This window comes from Sander vitreus, chromosome 12 (assembly GCF_031162955.1).
Source record: "Sander vitreus isolate 19-12246 chromosome 12, sanVit1, whole genome shotgun sequence".
NCBI classification, from domain to species: domain Eukaryota; kingdom Metazoa; phylum Chordata; class Actinopteri; order Perciformes; family Percidae; genus Sander; species Sander vitreus.
In genome coordinates this window covers 19,260,732-19,278,693 of record NC_135866.1, presented here as the reverse complement: position 1 = coordinate 19,278,693, position 17,962 = coordinate 19,260,732, and the positions used below count along the sequence as shown (strand labels likewise).

The 17,962-nt window shown below is 39.2% G+C and overlaps 1 protein-coding gene across 2 annotated transcripts in view; it reads left to right on the top strand.

The window, feature by feature from the left end:
- The window catches only part of piezo2b (piezo-type mechanosensitive ion channel component 2b), an 85,185-nt gene that overhangs the window by 64,722 nt on the left and 2,501 nt on the right, over positions 1-17,962 (top strand). For both annotated transcript variants that reach the window (XM_078264367.1, XM_078264366.1), the window contains 18 exons: positions 230-396; positions 551-744; positions 1,781-1,954; positions 2,456-3,118; positions 3,562-3,820; positions 4,128-4,307; positions 5,289-5,595; positions 5,918-6,050; positions 9,674-9,821; positions 9,900-10,111; positions 10,465-10,623; positions 13,459-13,606; positions 14,103-14,291; positions 14,591-14,683; positions 15,176-15,345; positions 15,889-16,008; positions 16,262-16,341; positions 16,831-17,017. In XM_078264367.1, the coding sequence (XP_078120493.1) occupies positions 230-396; positions 551-744; positions 1,781-1,954; positions 2,456-3,118; positions 3,562-3,820; positions 4,128-4,307; positions 5,289-5,595; positions 5,918-6,050; positions 9,674-9,821; positions 9,900-10,111; positions 10,465-10,623; positions 13,459-13,606; positions 14,103-14,291; positions 14,591-14,683; positions 15,176-15,345; positions 15,889-16,008; positions 16,262-16,341; positions 16,831-17,017 (3,583 nt within the window). The remainder of the gene's footprint in view (positions 1-229; positions 397-550; positions 745-1,780; positions 1,955-2,455; positions 3,119-3,561; positions 3,821-4,127; positions 4,308-5,288; positions 5,596-5,917; positions 6,051-9,673; positions 9,822-9,899; positions 10,112-10,464; positions 10,624-13,458; positions 13,607-14,102; positions 14,292-14,590; positions 14,684-15,175; positions 15,346-15,888; positions 16,009-16,261; positions 16,342-16,830; positions 17,018-17,962) is intronic.

The following is a 17,962-nucleotide window of genomic DNA, read 5'->3' as shown; positions in this document are numbered from 1 at the left end:
GTTCCTCCTTGTGAGTCTGAACCTGCTCTAAGGTTGGACTAGAGATACTGAATCTGGAATATAATCATAAAGAACCTTCTTACAGTGTTAATCACTCTTGTATGTTTGTTTTTACTTTCTTTCATTGTCTGTGAATATTTGCCATTAGGAGCCACCATTTCAAGTTCTTTAGCTCAACCTAAAAAGTTTAATTAATGTGAATGTTTTTGTGTTGTATGCCTTCCCTCAGACAACATCATCAAGCGGGTGTTCAACATCATAAAGTTCACCTGGATGCTCTTCCAAACGACAGTGGACAGCTTTACCAAGTGGATGAATGACATGTGCAGAGAGTATATCGACATCTCCACTGTGCTGCGTATAGAGCGCTGCATGCTCACCAGAGAGGTCAAAAAGGTACCAAGAGCCTCTACGTCTACTTCTGACAAGCAGAAAAGGAGTTACCTTAGTTTTAAAATCAAAAATATATATTTTTTGCAATTTATAAGCAAATGTAAGTACTTAAATGTGATTAAGAGGACCAGTGAATGATCAACTCCTCTCCCACCAGGGCAACGTGCCGTCCAGAGAGAGCATCCACGTCTACTACCAGAAGGCCATGAGGCTCAACATGTCTAGACAGGCTAGTTTGGATCAGCTAAGTGAGGACGAGTCAGCCTCGGGCTCCAACAGGGTCCGGAGAAGGCGAAGAGGCTACCCCATGGAGAGCCAGGACTCCACAGCATCCAGAGACAGCATATCCAGGTACATGCAGCCTCAGCAATGCAACATGGGAGACCAAATGAGTCCCCATCATGAAATGTTTTTAGGGAGTGTTCAACAGTGGTGACAGAGACAACAAAAGAATAGATTTTAGCTTCATGACATCTTTCTGCCTCCTTTTTCCTCTTAGGTAGTACATTTAGAAAAATAACCTTTTACTGCACAGGAATAAGACATTTGGTGTTTTTTTTAGGTCTGAAATGTGAATTAAGGAATTAAAACCCATATACTTTATCACTTTACTGCAGGAAAAATGTCGTATTATTGATATATGCCCTTTAATGATCACTTTTTGCTCCACATAGTAGTTAGATACATTTGTGGTACAGGTGTTTCCAATTCATTTTTTTCTTACTTACCTCTTGTGCTATCTGGACATGCAGATAGTTTTTGGTTTTATTTATCCAGGTTTTGAGTTATGGCATTTAAAATTACATTTAAAGATTTTCAACAACATTTGTGAACAGTTTTATTGGAACTACTTTCTGCAGAAGAAATAGTCCCCATATTATATATGTTGTGTGGATTATCCAGGGTAACAGATGCATTGTTTATGGAATAAGACAGTTGCTATTGATTTTCTTTAGATGCCATTGTCAAAGTTGTGAACACCACAAAAAATATTCCATTCACCTCCATTGTATTAGATGAATTCTCAAATACATATTTGTTAAGCCCTTGGCCAGTAACACCAAAACCCTCTGCATGGCTAGATTCCTTTAAAGAAAGGTGAGATAATTAATTTTATTGGGTGAACCAACCCTTTAAGGAGGCTATTGCTAGCATTGTTCAATAATATCACATTCAGCCATTTCATCCTCATTCTTTGCTGCATCTCATACTTTTAAAGTAAGTTGCAAACACGAAGATCATTTCCCTGCTCATTTTTAATGTTAAGTTTGGGTTAAATGCTTTTATTACACAGTATATGGGGAATCCTCTGTCTGTGTAACCTAACATAGATCCCACCTCATTCTTCTCACTTATCATTCCATGTGTCACTCTCACCACCTCTCAGTGCCTTCACCGAGGCTACCACACTGTTTTCCCGTCAATCCACCCTGGAAGACCTGGATGGAATGCCAGAGTGCATTCCCAAAACCAGTGAGCGTGCCAGGCCCAAACTGCGTAAGATGTGCGGCTTGGACGTGTCCAATTCATCAGTGGACAGCTGCAGCAGCTTCATGTCCAGGTGCCTGGCCTCTGCATCACCCATATACACACACCTGTGTTTCTTGTCATTATCACTGACATGAACAAGATCATTGCATCTCCTGACTCCTGTTTTATCAAAAGATTTCTCTAAATCCTTTTTTTATTTTTAACTTCTGCTGTATCATTGCCTGACTTTTCCATAACCGTTTTGTTTGCTACACCTGTCAAGAACCCAGAGATAACCAGGAAAATGCAAAAACGAAAAACATGCCCTCATCCACGGATAGGGTGTGGCATAAAAACTCCAGTTCCAGACAATCTAATGGATGCTTAGAAATAAAAAAGGCTTTAATAAATATAGGTTGGTACATTATAACAATGCATATCGGCACACCTGGCACCCTGAGGAAGTGCAAGGGAGCAGATTGGGAAACTGGGAGGCTGATTCTATTTCAGACATCAAGTTTTTTTCATTTCCATGTGAACAGACAGACTTGAGCGCAGATTGACAGAATTCCTACTGTTTTTGTCCCTGCAGTGAAACAACCCAGTGCGTCACACTCTACTCCAGACAGGGCACCACAGACACCATAGAAGAAGTGGATGATGAGCATGATCAAGGGGAAGACAATCAGCAGCGGGTTCCTTGGCAATCCCAACAGCTAGACGAGAGTGACGGGGCAGAGGGCGGTGCCTGGAGTGATGGAGAACCCAGGGCAAAAGAGGAAAAGAAGGAGGAGGGTGATGGCCAGGCGGGACAGGAGGGTGAGGAGGTAGTAGAGGTACCCAAGGACCAGGAGGGAGAAAAGGGAGAAGAGGCTCCCTGGGAGTCTTTTGGTCCAGATGAGGGCCCCTCTCTCAGGCTGGAGGAGGAAGAGTCTGCACCTTCTGCCCAAGAAAAGGACTTCACCACTGAGAGTGAGGATGGGGGAGTACCGCAGGACTTCATGCAAACAGAGGGGCGACAAGGGCTGCTCTACACCCCTGATACAGATGCTTCTAAAATGTCTGACGCTGACGTGCCTCCCAGCTACAGCAAGGCCGTCAGCTTCGACCGTCTGGAACTTAGCGATGACGAGAGTGACATGGATAGGAGGAGGCGCATGGTTATGACCTCTGACAGCCGCTCAGACAGCAGGTCAGACATCATGTTGCCTTCTATGACCACTGAGCTGACCGCCAGCGAACTGCTGCTCAACAAGTAAGTCCAAAAACAACTAAAGCCTTATTAGCATGAAGCCTCACAGGACTCAGAATCAACGGTTATCTGTCCACACGCTTTGCTGCAAATGTATCTTGATCATTTCCATTGAATGCCTTATCCTGTTGGAACTGGTATCTAGACATTTCAAAAGATCCTAGCCACACCATATACGTACACTGGTATTGTTGTATCTTGCACAGCAGCTTTAAAATTTCACTTCAAAATGTTGCACTTGTGAAACTGATGAGACAATGGGTCCGTGGGCTTGGACATGTTAAAGACCCCTCACCCCTCTTACCGAGGAGCAAGACTCCCAGACTGAAAGAGATAGTCGTTTTGTGTCTCTGTGGACATTCTGCATCTCTGTGGTTGTTTTGCATCTCTTTGTGTCCATCTTGAATCTCTTTGTGGTCTTTTTGCATCTCTTTGTGTCTGTTCAGGATGTTTTATGATGAGGAGCTGGAGCAGTCCGATAGATTCTACCAAAAGCAGCCTCTGATCCTCCAGCTCTGCTACGGTCTCTACAACATGCTGGTGGCCCACTCAGAGATGGTGTGCTACCTGGTCATCATCATCAACCACATGGTATCGGCCTCCTGCGTCACCCTGGTCCTTCCCACCACCATCTTCCTCTGGGCCATGCTGTCAGTCCCCAGGCCCAGCAAGCGCTACTGGATGACTGCCATCGTCTATACTGAGGTACAGTCAGATACAAAGATGTCCAAAACATCAGACGATCTATCAAATTGGCAGGTGGTATTATTTTGTCAACATTAGATTATGTTGCTGGCTGTCCTACAATAAATCAATTTTTCATTAGTGTTGGTGACAATGTGGTGGAAATTGCTAATTTTAATGCACAGATAAGATAAGAGAGAGATAATTGCATTGTAGTATAAGAGCAATAATTTTATTGATTTTTACAAACAGTATCTTTTATGTTTCATTGGTAAACTTTGACATAATCCCGACAGCTTCACTGACACACATTTTGCTTTCCCTCCAGGTCACCATCGTCGTCAAGTACTTCTTCCAGTTTGGCTTCTTCCCCTTCAACCAGAACTTAATAGATAAGAATAAACCATATCACCCTCCCAACATCATTGGTGTGGAGAAGAAAGATGGTTACGTCCACTACGACCTGGTCCAGTTACTGGCTCTCTTCTTCCACAGATCCATTCTGAAGGTTCCTGCAAACCTGCATTATTTAGTGACATTTACTAAAAAAATTACAGTTCCCAGCTGTCTTTATTTTTTTCAGCTTTTTTAGTAGACATTTTAGATTTTAGAATTTATTTAGTTTTAAAGATTTATCTCTCAGAAACAAGTAAAAACTCAGTGCCACAGACTGGTTGAGGAAGTCAGAAAGTGTTGTGAGATGGACTCACACATTGTTGGTTTTGGTCTTCTTATGCGATTTGTTGAAAATAAGAAAAATTTTCAACTTTATCTGTTAAACACATCCAGGCTGTTAGTGCTTCCCATAGATAAAATTGTTGTAGGAAGCCTATATATTTCTCAAAAATATACTTAATTCCCTGTGTTGATATATTGTAGTCCAATGTATATATAATCATAACACAAAATTACAATAATATACAGTATCTGTCATAAAGTGCATTATTGGGTGTGGTTGAAAAAAACTGTAAAATATCATGGGGTTAAATAAAACTCCAGCTAATTGCAACACCTTACTGCCTTAATGAATAATTGTGAATTAATTCACAGAAAACCAAAAATAATGCAAAGTTTGCAAAGAAAATGACATTTCTCTGATTGATTATGTATATGTGGTCATGGAGGAAGCCCTGGTATATTAGCGTGTAGCAACACAAGCTGGCTGATATTCACTATTGAATAAAAGGCCAGTATTGACCCAAATTTAGATGTTGCGTGACCCTGCAGCAAAGAGATTGAATCTTGCTAGAACATTTCTCTCAATTGTTTCTGGCAGTTTTCCTTCTTTCTCAACAAATGAAAGACACTCTGCAGAGTGCACTGTTAGCCCTTCATGGGACAAACACTGTGACTGTGATTGTTTTGGATGTACTGTGAAATGTCGGAATGCACTCCCTACCAGATTGTACCATCTGTACCAGATTTTTAATTAATCTGTGCGTACAATTTGACATGGTCTTGCATTTTTCCCTTTTCTTTCCATCTCCAGTGCCATGGTCTTTGGGATGATGAGGAACCCAAAGAAAGGAGAGAGCCCTCTCGTCAGAGCGAGTCAGAGGACGAGGGAAAAGACAAGGAGGAGAGTGAGAAGGGGTCTGAACACGCCTCCTCACTGATCAGTGATGGGAGAGGCTCCACTCACACCTTGAGATCCATAAACTTTGGGACTTCCATTGATTCAGGACATGTTCAGGTGCACTACCCGCAGCAGCAGACCTACCAGCGTCGCAAGAGCTCCAGCGGAGGCTCGCACATTTCTCACCGATCTCTCCACTCTTCTGCAAGGTCTAAGAGAGGTGAAGATCCTTATCTATTGTCTATTTCCTACTACTAACTAGACAACAGGTTCAAAACATTAAAAGTGGGAAAGTCAACAATTAATACTCTTCTTGTGAGTAATGTGTAATTTTGTAGTAAGCATAACCGTTACTGTTCTAACAATAATAATCATAACAACAATAAATAGAAGGAATCCTCTGGGCTTGTGTCACAAAAAACATGTCTAGCCTTCACCCTTGGATTAGGTCTTTGTGTTTGTGGATCTCGCCTTATCTCAGGCAGTGACTGAACGCCTCGTCATGGTTCATTTACAGCTCAAAATGTAAATTGTTTCCACAGGAAGTACCACTTCCCACAACAGCAGCCACAAGGATGGCAGCGAGGCCAGCGTCCATCAGAAGACCCGCAAACAGCTGATCATGGAGAAGTTGAGGGAGCAGCTCCTTAAAGGAAAAGCTTTCATCATAAAGCGGTACAATGAAGCGTAGCTGGTTAATAAAAGTTGAGGCAGTTGTGTTTTTTGTGTCCACCCACGGCTTTACTGGCCAGCAGTCATAACTGTGATTATATACGAAAGAATGTAACTTTATGAGGGCATTGATGAGAACAGTGCTCAGCAAGTATTCTAGACAAATCTTATTAGTCATACAGCAGCTAAAACCTTTCAAAGGTCTAAATTTAGACCTTTAATTACAGCATTCCCGTTAGGCCAGTCAGTGTAATTTTTGTAAGTGCTGCGACAGACGATCAAAAAATTATGACATTACTGTTCCAAATTTAATCACAATGGAACAAGTGATTTCTGAGATATTATGTATATCTGAGTAACTGATACACATAGAGAAGATATTTTCAATCATTAAGGTTTTCTCAAAATAAGACCAGTGGTGTCTGACAACACACATTTTTAAACCTGTTCTTATCAGAAGAAAATATGCAATAAAAGCCTAATAAACAGAAATGCAATTATATAACCACAAGTAACATTTCTAATACAAAGATTTAATCCTAAAAACAACCTAAATGGTGCCTTAAAACAGAGGTTCTCAATTATTTTTCAGCCAAGGACCCCTTACAAGATAGAGAGAGAGAGAGACCCCCCTTATGTTCCTTGGAAGAATAATAATAATAATAGTAACTAGAAAATACATTTCCTGCAGAAAATGCATGTGAATGCTGAGTAGCTAAATTGCTAAAGCTAAACTGGATTAATAGCTTAAATCTGTAAGAAGTTGAAGTAGTGAGAATAGTTGAAAAAGTGGGAATTGTTTTAATTGGAATGAATTTCATTGACAAGTTGAATAACACCACTGATATAAAAAAGATGTGGAATAATTAAAGGTTTTCTTTAAAAGCTAATGCTAAAGCTACACTGGATTGCTGGTTAAAATGTGTAAGAAGAAGGTGAAGTTGTAAGAAATGTGGAAAAGTGATAATTGTTTTAATGAATATATCTTTAAAAGTTGAATAATAGCCATATTGTATGAGCGTTGTAGGTGTTACAACCGTGGGCACAGTAGTGGCAAGCGAATGACATATTACTGTCTGTAGTTGCAATTTGACTGTCTGGCAAAAATGCTGCGTCATGCTTACTAATCAGTGGCCATGTTTGTAAACACAGAGGATATCGCTTTGATCCCTGGGGCCTGTTTCAGAAAGCAGGTTTAGTGAAAACTCTGAGTTTGTTAACCCTGAGAAAAAGGGAGTTTTCTGTTTCAGAAAGAGAGGTAACTTCACCTCAGAGTCAGTTACTATGGTAACTGAGCCTGTGAACCTAACCTGGTCGGGAGCAGGTTTTCTTCAAGAAACCTCCCGGTCTCCTCAACCTGACGCAGCACGCATTCATTTCCTCATTCATTCATTCAGTCTGTATCAGGTCATTCAGTCTGCGCATTTTAGCGCAGTTTGTTATCTGTATGAAAAAAAATTGTGTTGGTTTATTAACCATGTTAGGCAGACTATAAAACGTTTTCTTTTTTCCAAAAACATGGCATTTCCTTTTGTCGACGATCCTGTTGATGAAGAAGTTGTATTACTTCTACTTTGCAGGGTGTTATATGTCGGGAGTTGATATTGAAGCCCCGACATTTTAATTTTCAGATAACTTCCTATTTGAGCGGTATCGTTTTTCTTCCCAGTCTGTTATGCACCCTAGGCTGCATAACCTTATCTGTCCTCATATCACTAACGCCACCCATCTTATGCTCTACATCAAAGCAGATTATTTGTGTTGCATTACGTTTTTTTGCAAATGGCAGTTTTCTTTACAACATTGGTGATGCGGAGCATTTTAGTAAAGCCACTGTAGCAAAGCGCCGTCAGAAGAGTGTGACTCACCCTGAAACGTGTTTTAAACGTTTTTGTAGTGTTCCCTGGACACAAACCAATGCGAGACATTAAAAAGGAGTCCCATTTACTTATGGATGCATTTACTCTAGCAGCAATTTTATCCCACGCAAATGCTCTCTCTTTTGCAGCAGCCGCTGTGTTGTTTTTTTAACTCGCTGTATGTGAGCATGAGTATTTCCGCCGACCCGTTTATTTGTGGTTGTTACCATGGTGAATCGTAGTATCATGGCTCCATTCATGCTGCCTTTCTATTGTGGTGGTGCACGCGCGTGAACCTACTCTGAGTTGATTGAACTAACTCATATCAGCTGTTCTGAAACCGAAAACTCAGTTTCCCATCTCAGGGTAAATCAACTCAGACATCAGGGTTAGACTCAGAGTTTGTTAAACCTCCTTCCTGAAACGGCCCCCTGATGTTTGTAATCAGCTAACGACCTATCACCTGTGTCATACTGCTGCCACTGAGAGCGACTTGTTAGAAAGGCTCAGACAGCCGAAACTATAGCATGGCATATGTGAAATAACCTCATCTTCAGCGCCACAAGTCCTTTGGGAACATATTGATATACAATTTATGTGGAAAAAATAAAAAAATATGGGCATATCAGCAATTCAAAAAAAGTGGTTTGCTGCGAATTAGCACATTTCACATCTACTGCAGTCAGATTCACTGCGTTCACTCGGAAGGAATCACTTCACATGGGTCGGCACTTGTAATGACATTTCGAACATGTTAAGAGGCTAAAAGCACGTTTAAAACTTGCCCTCTTTCAGTCTCCTGGGTGCAAACTGTAGCAGGAGGATAACACCGTAGGCAACACCGATTGTTTTCGTATTTCTCGCTACTGACAGCACTCCAAATTTACAAACAACAGAGCTACGTGTTGAAATCGACCAGAATTGTCCTTTAATTAAAAAAAAAAAAAAAAATTAATTTAAAAGCTAAATATTTTAAAAAGCATAAATAGTAGAACAAATGTTGCTTAAAGAGCTGTCGAATCAGCATTCACACAATAATAGTTTTTGTAGTTTAATTTTACACTTCTATAGTTGTAGTTATGTGGAAGAACAACACAAAGAAATTAGACAATTAGACTTGTTTTTTTAAGATTATTTTGGGGGGCTTTTCCCTTTATTTGAAAGTGACAGTGGATAGACAGGAAAGGTGGGAGAGAGATGGGGGATGACACGCAGCAAAGGGTCACAGGTTGGACTCGAACCCGGGCCGCTGCAAAGGACTCAGCCTACATGGGGCGCACGCTCTTACTGGGTGAGCTAGAGGTCGCCCCAGAAATTAGACATGTATTAAACATATTTCCAGATTATAAATTATATATTTGTTAGATCAAAAAATAATCTATGAACTATTATAGATTTAAAGATTTAATATTATTTGTTGAACTATGAAGCATTTTGTAAAAAAGAAAACAGAAGAAAAGAGGACTCCCAGTTTCTGCAGCAATTACTTGAATTTACAAAGATGGACCAACTTTTTGCATTTTTAGATATACTGCAGAAATGTCCCAGGTAGAAGGACCAGCATACTGTACATAAAAATCTCTTTGGAAAAGTGCACAGCAGACTTTAGAAACTGAATAAGACCTGGGAACGAAGAGCATAGCTGACAGATTTTACAGACCGTTTTATTGTTTAGGTGAGGGATTACAGCAACAGCAAGACCCACCTGGACCACTTTCACCTGTTTCTTTACTTATAATAACATTGTTTCTTTTTACTTCTTTGTAGGTTCATGGAGATCTACCTTCCTATGAGGCAGTTCTTCTATAACTTGATCCACCCAGAATACAGCGCAGTCACAGATGTCTATGTGCTGATGTTCCTCGCTGACACGGTCGACTTCATCATCATTGTGTTTGGATTCTGGGCATTTGGTGTAAGTTTTAAAATAAGATTTAGATCCATAAACAAAATCACTTCTGACAAAGTTAATATTTATTTACATCCCTTCTAGAAACACTCGGCTGCAGACATTACATCGTCCCTGTCGGAGGATCAAGTGCCGGGACCTTTCCTGGTCATGGTCCTGATCCAGTTTGGGACCATGGTGGTGGACCGGGCGCTCTACCTCAGAAAGTCTGTCATGGGCAAGGTGATCTTCCAGGTCATCCTGGTCTTTGGCATCCACTTTTGGATGTTCTTTATCCTGCCAGGAGTCACAGATAAGTATGTCACATTAAATATGTTCTATATTTCATCTAAAGTCAATAAGTGTCCTGATTAATTCGATTGAAGTTCAATATTTAAGGTGCCTGGGGACAATATCCTGGGTTTAAAATATGGCTTAGTGTCTTTGGTGCATGCTTTTCATCTGTGTTTTCTGTCTGTTACTATTCAAATAAAGAAAACCATGTTTAAAAGACGTTCTGAAAACGTTACATTTTGAATGTTTTACAGCTGAAAGGATTTTAGTTATTTGCCATCAGGAATATTTGTGCTGTCTATCAATGAAATACAAAGAACCAAACTACTTAATTCTTCAATTTTACAAACTGTCTCGCTTGTCTTCCCCTTTGTAGGCGTTTCAGCGAGAACATGGTTGCTCAGATGTGGTATTTTGTCAAGTGCATCTACTTCGGGCTGTCAGCCTATCAGATCCGCTGTGGTTATCCCACCCGCGTTTTGGGAAACTTCCTCACCAAGAGCTACAATTATGTCAACCTCTTCCTGTTTCAAGGGTGAGTTACCCTGGGAAAGTATCATTTCTTCCAGCTGGGCAAACAGGTCCAAGGCTCTGTTCATGTCAGGGGTTGATAACTAGCTGCTGTTGCAAGAATGGAAGGAGACAGACAAAGACTACACCTGGAGTAGATTATTTAAAAAATGTTTTATGTTAAGAACCTCATCAATATGTTAGATAGCGAGGACGAATTCCCCATCACTGTGTCCTGGTCCGTGCAAAGGTACACCTCCCTCATTTTGTCCATTTACCATATACGCTTGTATCTGCCAATGTAACAAGAAAGTGGATGAATTATGTTAAATGTTCTTTTGGGCATCTCCATTGGTATATTCATTGGTATATTCATGGTCCCATATTGTAAAAAGTGAGATTATAAACCAGGTCAAGGTGCTATACTTAGAAAATTAGTATAATATGTATATGTATTGTATGTATATTTAATTGATTCATACATAATGAAAATAATAATTAGTTGCAAACCTGGTCATACCATGTGTATGTTATGTAATGCTTAGAATTAATTTAATGAATTTTAGATTTGGAAACTACACCTCCAGTTTCTAGATTATTAGTGTTCTGATAAAGTAAAAAGAAGTTATCTCCAACATACATGACATATCATTATTTTGGTTTTATGAATAGCACAGACCATTGTGTTTTCTACAAGTTTTAACCAGCTTTGTGCTTGAACTTCTCTAGATTTGTGCACTAGAGGTCTGGCTATGCAATAGTATGTAAGGGCTGTTAACTGATATTAATGTTTGTAACTAACATTTGTAGTGGTCGCCAATAGAAGTTTGTTAGTGGCATATAACTCTCAAATAATAATTTTAATTTTAATTTCTAAGTGACCCCAAACTTTTGAACGGTTGTGTGTGTGTGTGTATGTATATATATATATATATATATATATATATATATATACTTGCATATATATATATATATATATATATATATATATATATATATATATATATATATATACACACTACTGTGCAAAAGTTTTAGGCAGGTATGAAAAAATGCTGTCAACTAAGAATGCTTTCAAAAATGGAAGTGTTAATAGTTTATTTTCATCAATTAACAAAATGCAGTGAATGACCAGAAGAGAAATCTAAATCAAATCAATATTTGGTTGACCACCCTTTGCCTTCAAGACAGCATCAATTCTTCTAGGTACACTTGCACAAAGTTTTTGAAGGAACTCGGCTGCTAGGTTATTCCAAACATCTTGGAGAACTAACCACAGATCTTCTATGGATGTAGGCTTCCTCAAATCCTTCTGTCTCTTCAAGTTATCCCAGACAGACTCGATGATGCTGAGATCAGGGCTCTGTGGGGGCCATGCCATCACTTCCAGGACTTCTTGTTCTTCTTTACACTGAAGATAGTTCTTAATGACCTTGGCTGTATGTTTGGGGTCGTTGTCCTGCTACAGAATAAATTTGGGGACAATCATACGCCTCCCTGATGGTATTGCATGATGGATAAGTATCTGCCTGTATTTCTCAGCATTGAGGACACCATTAATCCTGACCAAATCTCCAACTCCATTTGCAGAAATGCAGCCTCAAACTTGCAAGGAACCTCCACCATGCTTCACTGTTGCCTGCAGACACTCATTATTGTACCGCTCTCCAGCCCTTCGGCGAACAACCTGCCTTATACTACAGCCAAATATTTCAAATTTTGACTCGTCAGTCCAGAGCACCTGCTGCCATTTTTCTGCACCCCAGTTCCTATGTTTTCGTGCATAGTTGAGTTGCTTGGCCTTGTTTCAATCTCAGAGGTATGGCTTTTTGGCTGCAATTCTTCCATGAAGACCACTTCTGGCCCGACTTCCCCAGACAGTAGATGGGTGTACCTGGGTCCTACTGGTTTCTGCCAGTTCTGAGCTGATGGCACTGCTGGACATCTTCCGATTTTGAAGGGAAATAAGCTTGATGTGTTTTTCATCTGCTGCACTAAGTTTCCTTGGCTGACCACTGCGTCTACAATCCTCAATGTTCCCTGACTTTTTGCAAGTGTACCTATAAGAATTAATGCTGGTTTGAAGGCAAATGGTAGTAACACCAAACATTGATGTGATTTAGATGTTTTTTTGGTTGCTCACTTTGCCTTTTGTAAATTGATAAAAATACACAATCATTATTTATATTTTTGAAAGCATTCTTAGTTTACAGCATTTTTTCCACACCTGCCTAAGACTTTTGCACAGTACTATATACACACATATATATATATATATATATATATGTGTATGTATAGTATATATATATATATATATATATATATGTATGTGTATATATATATATATATATATATATATATATATATATATATATATATATATATATATATATGTGTGTGTGTATATAGTACTGTGCAAAAGTCTTAGGCAGGTGTGGAAAAAATGCTGTAAACTAAGAATGCTTTCAAAAATATAAATAATGATTGTGTATTTTTACACACGGGTTCGGTTCTGGCCCATGGCCCTTTCCTGCATGTCATTTCCCTCTCTCTCCCACTTTCCTATCTATCCTGTTAAATAAAGGAAATTTGTCTTTAAATAAAAAATAAAAAAACCTAACAAAATAATGAGCAACATTTTCTTAAAGATTTCTAAAGATATTGAATCTGATTTCATTTTCGTCTCATATTTTGCCAGAATAACTTAGATTTGTCTGCTGCTGTTGTTTTGTTTTTTATGATTTTTTATATTTTTGAACATAGACCATACAGAACAAACAACTACAATCAAACAAGAACCAAAACCCTCTCCCACTCCCCAACCCTCTGTGGTCTCGGGGAATTTGTCTGTTGTTTGTAGTTTCCGTCTGGTGCCATTCCTGACGGAGCTGCGAGCCGTGATGGACTGGGTTTGGACTGACACCTCGCTGTCTCTGTCCAGCTGGATCTGTGTGGAGGACATCTACGCTCACATCTTTATCCTGAAATGCTGGAGAGAGTCTGAAAAGGTGTTTATCATTGTGGCATCAGTCTAGCGTGAGAAGAAGAATCACTTTCAGAGCCAATGTCTGTCATGTTGGAATTCATGCTGAAATGTACTTTTGTGATTTGTTGAAGTGGATCTTTTTTTTTATTTTTTTTATTCGAAGATTAACTGGGCTCTCTTAGCTTAACAACGCTATATTTTGTCTGTATAGTAAATAATGCACTCTTGCAGTCAGGGTCAGTCTGCAAGTACATCCTGTCCTGAAAGTATTTGTTTTTTACTTGTATAACCCTGGTCCAATTAATTACCGAATTCCAATGGATTTACAAAAAAATAGTCCAGGCATAGAAAACATGTATCCATTAGCCTTGCATCAGATCTGCTTGAGTTATTATAGAACAAAGTTAAATGAGGACAGCCTTGGAAAAATGGCACTGTAATGTAAGAACAACAGCTGTTTTGACCTGCATCCAGGTCAAATAATACATCTTACTGTCCTCTATCGCATCCTTCTGCAGAGGTATCCCCAGCCACGAGGCCAGAAGAAGAAGAAGGTGGTGAAGTACGGGATGGGAGGGATGATTGTAGCGCTGCTGATCTGTATCGTCTGGTTCCCGCTGCTCTTCATGTCCCTCGTTAAGTCTGTAGCTGGAGTCACCAACACACCGCTGGATGTGTCTTTTGAAATCACCCTGGCTGGCTTTCAGGTGTGGTCATCAAATAATTTGAGCCAAAGCAATCTTGCCAAGTGCTTTACTGAGAAACCTTGCCCAAACCCAAATCCTTTCGAAATGAGTGTAGAGTTCAAGTAGATCTTGATGAAGTAAATAAATCTGTGATTCATTCTCGGGTAAGGCCAAGTCTGTATTTGAATGTCTTGAAGTGGCACTTTATCAGTTTGTGTGATTTCTGGGAGAGGGAAGCCAGAGGATTGTGATTATATTTTCTAGGTTGTGTGAGTATGCTGGCTGCAGGGTTTAATGTTTGATTATATATCTTCTCACAGCCTATCTTCACCATGAGTGCTCAGCAAAAACAACTGCAGGATGTAACACCAGTTGAATATGAAAAGTTTATGAAGAGATATATGAAAGATGATGTAAGTACAAAAAAATATATAATACAAATAGAAGATTTCAGTTGTTGTTTTTCCGTTCTATTTTTTCTGTCAGTTGTATACTTAGTTGATTAGTTGATTCTGCTCATAGTTAACAAAGTAAAACAAAGTGTTGGAAAAGTTAAACATTTGACCTGATGCTGGCAAAGTTATTACCATTCATCCTTTGAAGAACATGAAGGTCTGTACCAAAGTGAATGTCAGTCCATGCAATAGTTGTTGAGATACAGCAGAGGAAAAGCCAAGGAATTACAAAAGTCAATAGACTGTATCCTCTGGGGACAATGAATGTATGTACAACATGATTATGTCAATCCACCCAATCACTGTTGAGTTATTTCACTCTGAACCAAAGTGTGGGACCAACTAACATTGCCCTGCTTAGAGTCATGCTGCTGTGTGGTTGAAGAATTCTACACATAGTGGCTTTAACCTTTTAAATAATGTTCCTATGTGGTTTTGTGCTGCGGTTAGGACGCCTTGCAGTGGCTGGAGGGCTACATGCCAGCGGACCTGATCATTGCAGAGCTGAAAGGCAGCTCCAACTCTCTGTGGACCATCAGTCCACCAAGCAGAAAGAACCTCATCAATATGTTAGATAGCGAGGACGAATTCCCCATCACTGTGTCCTGGTCCGTGCAAAGGTACACCTCCCTCATTTTGTCCATTCACCATATACGCTTGTATCTGCCAATGTAACAAGAAAGTGGATGAATTATGACCTATAGTCAGTGAGCATCACAAAGTACAACTAAAAAGGGGAAACAAGGGGATTCATGCCTCTCCCTCTCAATGTAATATAAAATCATAAGACACATTATTTGATGACACTTTACCAGGTCATGCCGAACATTTGGCTCATAGGATTACAAGACGTCTTAAAATCCAGTAACACATACAATCAGTTGCCCTAAAAAAAGGTCCCGCAGGAGTATGAATTAGTATCTCTCAGGATTATATTTCAGTCGTGAATTGATGTTGTGAAAATGATTCGGTCGTGCAGGACTTTTTTTATTTATTTTTTATAGGAGGCTGATACAGACTGGTGTATGGCCAAATCAATTAATCATATACATGTAATAATCAATCAATATTTCAAGTAAAACATGTATGCTTACAAACAGTTGCAAATTCATGAGGTGAAAAATCCTGAATTAATTTCTGTATATTTTTCCTCTTGTTGTAAGAAATCCCTCTTTTGGTGCCAAGGCTGAGATAGCGTCAGGAAAACTAGGGGCTGTTCTTGACTCAGAGACAAAGAAGGAGCTCATTACGCTCCTAAATGGGACGACAAGCAACTCACACGTGTGAGTATATCAGCTGCTTACTCTCTTCTTTGCACTTTGTGATAATCAGAAGCTGTCAGTCACAGACAACATACTTTCCTCCTCTTTTTGACATGTTGTCATTTAAATAGTTTTACCATACCATAATATAAAACCCAGAGTCTGTCGTTTAACAAAAAAAAAGATATATTTTTTACTGTTATGCTCCAACATATTGAGAAACGAAGTAACCTAATCTGTTTTCTGCTGCAGTAACAGCCTCTGTTCCTTGCAGGGTCCTAAAAGAAATCTTCCCTCGTTTTATTCGAGCCCCCAGTGACTCAGATGCCAAGCCTGTTCGTCATCTTTTAAATGGTGAACGTCTCCATCTTTATTACTGTATAGATTGGAATGACTGTGACTTTTTGCATAGTTGTTACTTGATTTAGTAACAGCAAAAGAAACTCAAGAGCCTCTATTTAATATAAAAATTCCACTTTTCACCTTTTCTTAAAGGGCTTACAGGAATAGAAAGTGTTGAGTCATTTATTTAAAGCCACTATGTTAGACTAGCAGTATCAAAAATGAATGCATATCTGCACATAATGGCTTTAACAAAATAATTAAATATTGTGTTGTTTTTTCCAAAATGGATACATAATGTTTATTAATAAAGTAGAAGTCTGACATTATTTATATATTTCAATTTCCTGAAATGTCTTATTTATATTTAATTATACACTTGTTAAGCTGCCCTGTTTACCAAAAATGATTTGTTACCGGGGATGGGAGATAGGGTTTGATTTGCATTTTTATCAGTTTTATTCTGAATAAATTACATTATTTTATCCTTTATCTTTGTAGATGATAAGATGTTAAACATAACCTTGACCTTGGAGCGAGCTCAGAACGATCAGACCCAGGAATGGTGGGTCGTCAACCAGATGGAGCGCGGCCCGATAATAAAGAACAAGTTTGATACAGGCCTGGAGCTCTACGTATTCAGCGACCAAGTCAGCCCGCCCAGTTTGGGCTTTCTGGCTGGATATGGGTATGTGGTGATACTTGGTGATTTAAAAGAAAAAAGAAAAAAAAGATTTGTCCTGCTTTGGTATTTCAGTGAAATGTCTGTGTTTTGCATTGTAGTCATTATCCAAAGCTGTGCGATCAGTGGGCATCTAGGTGTCTAGTGATTATTCACCTTATTCGAATGGTGATTTGAGTTTACACGCGTTATGAGAAACAATCGTTGAGGTAGACAAAACTTTGCTTTAAAGTGTCACGAGCTAAAAAGATTTAGAACCACTCATCTTAAAGTTTGGCATTTATATAGAAAATACAGACTTTAAATTTTCCTTTAATCAGAGTATGGGATCACCAAGTGTTTGTAAGCAAATACTCTTTACTCTTTTACACTTACAATCCTGTTGTTCTTTCAGCACATATGAATCATAGTAACAAGACCAGCTTGAAACATGTAGTGGCAATCCAACATGACTCTAGTCCCTAAGCAGATGAGCTCTTGATGGTGAGGAGAGTTAAAAAATTGTGTTGGTCGAGGAGTGATTACCTGTGCAAAACTTCCAGACGTTTTCATCCATGTTTAAAACCATGGTGTTGTTGGCAGATAGGGCTTCATCTCACATAGACTGAGAGAACATTCCAGAGTTTGACAAAAATCTTGACACCCAGGTAAACTTACTGGACATTTTCCAGTAAAGTAAGTCTTGTGATAACTACTAAACCAACTGCAATGACAGACAACTGACTCTGAGCAAACTCCATCTGCGGATGAAGGCATGAGATGCAGTTAAAAGGCCATTGTACAAACTACTATTTCACAGGTCAATAATTCACTTTTTAAGTTTCTGGTCAGAGGTGACAATATAGAATTTAGGGTGAAATAAAAGAAACAGTGGAGTACTTTTATAACCTTTTCTACCTGTAACTACAAGAGCGTATACAGTACATGGACAGTATGTCTTACGTCTCCTGC